At 40.5% G+C, this 8,993-nt stretch overlaps 1 protein-coding gene across 5 annotated transcripts in view; it reads right to left on the reverse strand.

Annotated features, from left to right (window-relative positions):
- als2b (alsin Rho guanine nucleotide exchange factor ALS2 b) overlaps positions 1–6,000 on the reverse strand; it is a 52,005-nt gene extending 46,005 nt beyond the window's left edge. For 2 of the 5 annotated variants that reach the window (XM_060918760.1, XM_060918756.1), the window contains exons 1-4: positions 5,693–6,000; positions 3,169–3,245; positions 2,748–2,896; positions 1,537–2,627 (exon numbers count right to left, since the gene is read on the reverse strand). In XM_060918760.1, the coding sequence (XP_060774743.1) occupies positions 1,537–2,627; positions 2,748–2,896; positions 3,169–3,185 (1,257 nt within the window). In that variant the 5' untranslated portion in view covers positions 3,186–3,245; positions 5,693–6,000. Of the gene's footprint in view, positions 1–1,536; positions 2,628–2,747; positions 2,897–3,168; positions 3,249–5,692 lie in introns of all 5 variants that reach the window. The other 3 variants (XM_060918758.1, XM_060918757.1, XM_060918759.1) reach the window with 3 other exon arrangements.
- Positions 6,001–8,993: the final 2,993 nt, after the last annotated feature.

Here is an 8,993-nt window from a genome sequence, read left to right on the forward strand (position 1 = left end):
GGTTAAAGAATACGAGGAGAGGAGCTCAACCTGAAAACTCTAGAGAAATTCACGATTGTATTTAAAATGTATTTTACAAAAACAGAAAGTCGGAAGTGAGGATGGAAGAGTTTGCTTTAGAATCTTGGGTTTTTTTTTTCTGCTCGCATTCAAGTTAGTGCCTTCCTTAAAGGTAGAGTCGATTCCTTATTCGACACAAAAAACGCAGATTGGTTTCAAACAACTCGGGCATAAAAAAAAAAAAAAAAAAAACCTCAACAAGGAGCGACATGCGCGATAAATCCTGAAAAAACAGAACAGATTAAGCACAGAGAGAGCTTCTGTTATCAGAGGAACACCATCCTGTGCAAAATATTTATCTGTCTTTTTTTTTTTTTGGTTATATCAGCCACCCCTAGGTTTAAAAAAAAAAAAACCTGTGCTGTGTCATGACAGACCGTCCACACTGATTCAATTACAGGTTGCCAGGTCTGTATAAAACACCCACAAACTACTCACTAAACAATTTTAAACTCAAACATCCTGTCTGCCATGACGCAGCATGTTTTTTTTTTTTTTTAACCTAGAGGTGGATGATAAACCCCCCCGTATATAAATATTCTCAAACACAGTACTGTTCAAAAGTCTTGGCACCCTACTGTTTTCATCTCATCTCATTATCTGTAGCCGCTTTATCCTGTTCTCCAGGGTCGCAGGCAAGCTGGAGCCTATCCCAGCTGACTACGGGCGAAAGGCGGGGTACACCCTGGACAAGTCGCCAGGTCATCACAGGGCTGACACATAGACACAGACAACCATTCACACTCCCATTCACACCTACGCTCAATTTAGAGTCACCAGTTAACCTAACCTGCATGTCTTTGGACTGTGGGGGAAACCGGAGCACCCGGAGGAAACCCGCGCGGACACGGGGAGAACATGCAAACTCCGCACAGAAAGGCCCTCGCCGGCCACGGGGCACGAACCCGGACCTTCTTGCTGTGAGGCGACAGCGCTAACCACTACACCACCGTGCCGGCCCCTACTGTTTTCTTCATGCAAACTTTGTTATAGATTTCTATTTTATGATTTCTACATTATCGAGTAATGAACCTACAGTCTGAGAGAGTTCTACACAAACACACTGAACTTTACAACAGCTGCACGCATGTGAAATGGAAATAAATCGACTAAGGCAGGAAAAACTATTTTGGATAAAATTGTTATTGTCCGTTACAAGTAAAAGTAACCAATAACCAAAACTTCATAATTAACTTAACCAATCACCAAACTTCAACTCATTGTGTGATCTTCATTTTATGCTGCAATTCACAACTAATCTACGGTTTTCCTAAAAAAAAAAAAAAAAAAAAAAGTAGTACTCGCAAAATAGGGGGAAAGTGGAAATTAACCCCCACTTACCGTACAGGGCAAGTGGGTTTAAAAGTTCATGTCGAGCCCTGACTATGTATTCTCCAATGCGAATGCTGCTTTCCTGTCACGTTACACAGCACTCGTCTCTATATTTGACATAAAAGAGCACTGAAAATCACTAACCTGCGCACACGGAGCTGTATTTAGGCTCTTCGCCGTCTGCTCAGCCAGCGTCTGATCCGAAAGCCTCTTCAGGTAATCTTTAAGTGCTTGCTCGTCCGGGTATTGAGAGGATTTGGTGCCTGTCCCGGTCAACCCTTGGACAGTCGTCGAGTTCGCCGTCTCATGGGTGCTTGGCTCTGTGGCTGCTTCAAACACCTCACCATTAGTCAACAGATCTTGAGATTCCTTCAGGTCTTTCGAGTCTGACTGAACAAGCACTTCTCCTGCACTTTGAACCTGATCCTGAGGGCCAGGAACAGGACTAGGTGCTTGAACAGGGCTAGACATGGAAGGAGTGGCGGACTTGGGGCTATGGGTGTACGTCGTTAAAACCGGTTCAGACGGGGAACTTTTCATCTTGCCCCTTGAACTCGGAGTCCCATGAACTAGGCTGTGCTCCGAGGCAGATCTGTTGTTGTCTTCTTCAAGTTCCATGCCCAGGGGGCAGTAGTGGTTGTCTGAGATGATGACGTGATCCTCCTTGTCAGTCATGGTGTAAACTGACTGATTGCACTGCCCGCATTTGTCCTCAGAAGGTCTTCGTGGTTCTTGAGGAGGAAGAGGAGGTGGGCAGCGCACCAGTGCAAGGCTGTGCGAAGCACCGCACGCCACCTGCAGGACGTGCCTCCCGGCTAGGTGCTCCACCTTCTGCGGCTTCCAGACAGGAAAAGACGAGGCGTGCAACCCCAATTGGCAGCCGCTGCCCCATGACCACACCTCGTGTCCGACCGAAAGTGCCAACGTATGCTGTTCACCGCACGCCAACTCCACAATCCTTACCGGCCGAGGGGGCGTGGTCTCACTGGCCACCACGCCCACTGGCGTGGGATTGGGAACAACCGAGAGTCCTGACAGACCGCACTGGCCGTAACCATTGTCCCCCCACATGTGCACAGCGCCATCTTCTGTCACTGCCCCATTATGGAAAGTCCCCACTGCAACGGAAACCACGTGCTTCTCACTGAGCCCCGCCTCCAGAATGGGGTCTGTCGTTTTCATACAAGATGGGTTCTGTTTCCATGGTAACTCTCCAAAACTGTACACCTGCCCACCTGACCATAGAGAAATAAAGACGCCATTAGTCAGTGATACAATTGTATAAGCTTTATTCAAACACCCAAGTCGTTTAACGTTCACATATAAATAGAATTGTGTTGTGTGTGTGTTCTTACCCTCCAACAGCAGAACTCCGTGTTTAGCCCCGAGGGCTGCCTGGAGCACGGGCCGGGAGAGGAGCACTTTTTCTGGAGTGACGCTGTAGGAGTAACCTCTCCATTTGTGCAGCACTCCTCGCTCCTGAGAGCTTTCCTCCTCATCCAAACTGCACACACACACGTACATTAGGCACTCTAAACCTGGTAAAACCTGGGGTTTGGACTTGGACATAAACGATCACTGTTGAAAAAACGGGACTTCTCCAGCCTGAATGTCACCGTGTAAAAATTTCAAGCTGAGCTGAACTCAGATACTGAACTGATCATAGCGAGACCTCGTGATGTCCCAGAGGCCAGTCCCAGTTATCACAAAACCTCTGTTCAGCATGTACAGAGCAGTTGATTATAATCATGATCCCACATTACCGTCAGGTCTCACCTCTTCAGCTTATCCATGTCACCTCATGGCAGGTCAAGTAGCATGGTGGACGAACACGTTCAGATGACCAACCAAACCTGCTGGTAAACACAGTGTACTGTTGAACTGAGGTCATTCTGTCGATGCATCCAGAAGCTTAAAACTGACCGGAATCACAAGTTATCCAAAGACCCTCCGCCCAAACCAAACATTTCCAACAGCCAACATGTTAACCATTAACCCTAAATCTTTCCAACAGCCTCAGAGCATGCACAATATAATCAGGTCACTTCAACTGTCAGATACTTGGAAATGGAGGTCATGTATTGTACGTGTCAGTTTCCTTTATATACCTTATGTACTAGAGCACACACTCATTAAAGCACGTTGTATTTTTAAAAATAAATTTTCCTCATAATCTTTTTTGCTGTATCCAGAATCAAAATTGAATTAAATGCATTCATTCTCTATATAAAGGCTCATTTCTATCCCTTATCATATTTCGAGGAGCATTACAGCATCTGGAATTTCCTAAAATGTTAATCATTTTAAGATTTATGTCAGATTTTATATTGAAAAAAAAAGTATTCAGTTAATAACAACAAAAATGAAATTATTTTTTCCAACAAACCATTACGTTGCAGTCTCTGCGTGATGAAAAACATTTCAGATGTTTCAATTCTAACAATATCTATATTTGTGTTTTTTCATTACATATGCAAATACATGCATGATAATTTGCATAAACAATTTTTTTTTTCCTTTCGTTTCAGAATCAGAATCAGAATCAAGTTTGTTGCCAAGTACGATCTCACATACAAGGGATTTGCTTTGGTGATTGGTGCTTGAACAGTTCAGGTAGAATAATGTAGCAAAGACAAAAGTAGATATATACATAGAATGAATGAATAAAAAATAAATAAATAGAATTCAAGATATACAAATTTCAAAAGTGGACCAATCTTTTCACTCTCCTTCCCCCCCTTATTTTCTTTCAGATTTTCCTTTTTTTTTAATTTAATTGAATGGAAAAAATAAGAATTTACCAGCAAAGACTGACTGTGGTAAATAATGTTTCATTTTTGTAACTTTAAAAATTGTAAAGTTTTTGCAAATGTACCAATATACTAATTATTATTATTATTATTATTATTATTATTATTATTAGAGAACTCATGAAACAGAAAACAGATTTTCCTTTTTTTAAATTTAATTAAATGCAAAAAATAAGAATTTTCACCAGCAAAGACTGACTGTGGTAAATAATGTTTCATTTTTCTAAGTTTAAAAATTTTAAATGTTTTGCAAAATGTACCAATATACTAAATTATTATTATTATTATTATTATTATGAGAACTCATGAAACAGAAAACAGATTTTCCTTTTTTTTTATTTAATTAAATGCAAAAAATAATTTTCACCAGCAAAGACTGACTGTGGTAAATTTGTTTCATTTTTGTAACTTTAAAAATTGTAAATTTTTTGCAAATGTACCAATATACTAATTATTATTATTATTATTATTATTATTATTATTATTAGAGAACTCATGAAACAGAAAACAGATTTTCCTTTTTTTAATTTAATTAAATGCAAAAAATAAGAATTTTCACCAGCAAAGACTGACTGTGGTAAATAATGTTTCATTTTTGTAAGTTTAAAAAATTTTAAATGTTTTGCAAATGTACCAATATACTCATTATTATTATTATTATTATTATTATTATGAGAACTCATGAAACAGAAAACAGATTTTCCTTTTTTTTATTTAATTAAATGCAAAAAAATAATTTTCACCAGCAAAGACTGACTGTGGTAAATAATATTTCATTTTTGTAACTTTTAAAATTGTAAAGTTTTTGCAAATGTACCAATATACTAATTATTATTATTATTATTATTATTATTATTATTATTATAGAACTCATGAAACAGAAAACAGATTTTCCTTTTTTTAATTTAATTAAATGCAAAAAATAAGAATTTTCACCAGCAAAGACTGACTGTGGTAAATAATGTTTCATTTTTGTAAGTTTAAAAATTTTAAATGTTTTGCAAATGTACCAATATACTCATTATTATTATTATTATTATTATTATTATTATAGAACTCATGAAACAGAAAACAGATTTTCCTTTTTTTAATTTAATTAAATGCAAAAAATAAGAATTTTCACCAGCAAAGACTGACTGTGGTAAATAATGTTTCATTTTTGTAACTTTTAAAATTGTAAATTTTTTGCAAATGTACCAATATACTAATTATTATTATAATTATTATTATTATATAACTCATGAAACAGGTAACAAATTAAACCACATTTACCTCTTCAGCAAACAACAAATTCAACAAATCGTTTAGATTCAGAATAATTAAATAGATATTTTAAATAAACCAAAATAAGAAAATTATTTGTATTACTGCCTAGTGAATAATGCCTAGTTCTAGCTACAGTACCTAGCTAACACAGTAGCCCAATCCCAAATAGCTACTCCGTAGGCATTTAGTGCACTATGTAGGTTGTACACATCGGCATGTCATACCTTAATGTAGCGCACTAGCGTAGGGAGTAAGGAGGCGTTTGGGACTTGGCCGGTGTGCTGACAGCGCCTTTGCCGCTCAGTCACTAAGCTGTGTAAACGGCTGGTCCAGCTGTGCGTGTGTGTGGCTAACTGTGGATAAATACCGACATTTTGAACTTACCGCTCACATACACGACACCTGAAGAAGGAAGAAATGTCTGATTTAGATGTTCTTCAGTGTAATGGAGGAAATAGGCGAGGCGAGGCGAGGCGCCGCAGGATGTAGCCTAGCTACCTACAGACGGTTGTTGTTGTGGTGAAGCTTTCTGCTACGGCGCGGGCAAAGGGACAAAACGCGCGCGACATTTAACAGTTCGCTTTTTTCTAAAGGTAGTGCAGGAGCAATGGCAGAGGCTCCAACTCTCCCGCCGTGGGCGGGAGATCTCCCGCTTTAGGGAACATTTAGAAAATCCTCCCGCTGACAACATAAAAATCTCCCGCCCGCCCTTACTACACATGATTAGTTAAAAAAATATATAACTTGATACATTTATGTTGGGGGCGGCACGGTGGTGTAGTGGTTAGCAGTGTTGCCAGATACTGCTGACGTTTTCCAGCCCAAAATATGTTCAAAACCCGCCAAAATGCACTTGAAACCGCCCAACTTGGGCGGGAAACCGCCCAATCTGGCAACACTGGTGGTTAGCGCTGTCGCCTCACAGCAAGAAGGTCCGGGTTCGAGCCCCGTGGCCGGCGAGGGCCTTTCTGTGCAGAGTTTGCGTGTTCTCCCTGTGTCCGCGTGGGTTTCCTCCGGGTGCTCCGGTTTCCCCCACAGTCCAAAGACATGCAGGTTAGGTTAACTGGTGACTCTAAATTGACCGTAGGTGTGAATGTGAGTGTGAATGGTTGTCTGTGTCTATGTGTTAGCCCTGTGATGACCTGGCGACTTGTCCAGGGTGTACCCCACCTTTCGCCCGCAGTCAGCTGGGATGGGCTCCAGCTTGCGTGCGACCCTGTAGAACAGGATAAAGCGGCTGGAGATAATGAGATGAGATGAGATGAGACTTTCCGCTTTTCATGTGTCTGACATTGTATGGGTTGACTCAAGTGTGTACCCCGTGGTATATGCCGATTCCCCGGTCGGTACACCGAGGTGCTTTTGAGCGAGGCACCTAACTCCCAACTGCTCCCCGGGCGCTGTTAGCATGGCTGCCCACTGCTCTGGGTATGTGTGTGTGCTCATTACTCACGTGTGTGTGCTGCTTCAGATGGGTTAAATGCAGAGAGGAATTTCACAAGTGTGTGATGAATAAAGTTGTGCTTTCTTTCTTTAATAATAATAATAATAATACTTTTATTGAGTACCCCAGACACATTTTAATCCATTCATGTAGAGCATCTATCATGCACATTGATTATCTCATTACACTGGCACCTGTCAAGGGGTGGGATGTGTTAGGCAGCTAGAGAACAGTCAGTTCTCGAAGTCGATGTGTTGGAAGCAGGAAAAATGAGCAAGCATAAGGATCTGAGTGACTGACAAGGGCTAAATTATGATGGCTGGATGACTGGGTCTGAGCATCTCCGAAACAGCAATATAGAAAATAATAAAAATAAAGAAAAAGCATCGAATGACATTGTGTGTCCAAAGTGGTCGTACAGTGGTGCTTGAAAGTTTGTGAACCCTTTAGAATTTTCTATATTTCTGCATAAATATGACCTAAAACATCATCAGATTTTCACACAAGTCCTAAAAGTAGATAAAGAGAACCCAGTTAAACAAATTAGACAAAAAAATATTATACTTGGTCATTTATTTATTGAGGAAAATGATCCAATATTACATGTCTGTGAGTGGCAAAAGTATGTGAACCTTTGCTTTCAGTATTTGGTGTGACCCCCTTGTGCAGCAATAACTGCAACTAAACGTTTCTGGTAACTGTTGATCAGTCCTGCACACCGGCTTGGAGGAATCTGAGCCCATTCCTCCGTACAGAACAGCTTCAACTCTAGGATGTTGGTGGGTTTCCTCACATGAACTGCTCGCTTCAGGTCTTTCCACATCATTTCGATTGGATTAAGGTCAGGACTTTGACTTGGCCATTCCAAAACATTAACTTTATTCTTCTTTAACCATTCTTTGGTAAAACGACTTGTGTGCTTCGGGTCGTTGTCTTGTTGCATGACCCACCTTCTCTTGAGATTCAGTTCATGGACAGATGTCCTGACAATTTCCTTTAGAATTCAACGGAATAATTCAGAATTCATTGTTCCATCAATGATGGCAAGCCGTCCTGGCCCAGATGCAGCAAAACGGGCCCAAACCATGATACCACCACCACCATGTTTCACAGATGGGATAAGGTTCTTATGCTGGAATGCAGTGATTTTCTTTCTCCAAACATAACGCTTCTCATTTAAACCAAAAAGTTCCGTTTTGGTCTCATCCGTCCACAAACATTTTTCCAGTAGCCTTCTGGCTTGTCCACGTGATCTTTAGCAAACTGCAGATGAGCAGCAATGTTCTTTTTGGAGAGCAGTGGCTTTCTCCTTGCAACCCTGCCATGCACACCATTGTTGTTCAGTGTTCTCCTGATGGTGGACTCATGAACATTAACATTAGCCAATGTGAGAGAGGCCTTCAGTTGCTTAGAAGTTACCCTGGGGTCCTTCGTGACCTCGTCGACTATTACACGCCTTGCTCTTGGAGTGATCTTTGTTGGTCGACCACTCCTGGGGAGGGTAACAATGGTCTTGAATTTCCTCCATTTGTACACAATCTGTCTGACTGTGGATTGGTGGAGTCCAAACTCTTTAGAGATGGTTTTGTAACCTTTTCCAGCCGGATGAGCATCAACAACGCTTTTTCTGAAGTCCTCAGAAATCTCCTTTGTTCGTGCCATGATACACTTCCACAAACACGTGTTGTGAAGATCAGACTTTGATAGATCCCTGTTCTTTAAATAAAACAGGGTGCCCACTCCTACCTGATTGTCATCCCATTGATTGGAAACACCTGACTCTAATTTCACCTTCAAATTAACTGCTAATCGGAGAGGTTCACATACTTTTGCCACTCACAGAAATGTAATATTGGATCATTTTCCTCAATAAATACATGACCAAGTATAATATTTTTGTCTCATTTGTTTAACTGGGTTCTCTTTATCTACTTTTAGGACTTGTGTGAAAATCTGATGATGTTTTAGGTCATATTTATGCAGAAATATAGAAAATTCTAAAGGGTTCACAAACTTTCAAGCACCACTGTATATGGTGACTGGTATATACAACCTCAAATCAGAAAAAAAATTGTGACGGG

The sequence above is a fragment of the Neoarius graeffei genome, chromosome 4 (genome assembly GCF_027579695.1).
Source record: "Neoarius graeffei isolate fNeoGra1 chromosome 4, fNeoGra1.pri, whole genome shotgun sequence".
NCBI classification, from domain to species: domain Eukaryota; kingdom Metazoa; phylum Chordata; class Actinopteri; order Siluriformes; family Ariidae; genus Neoarius; species Neoarius graeffei.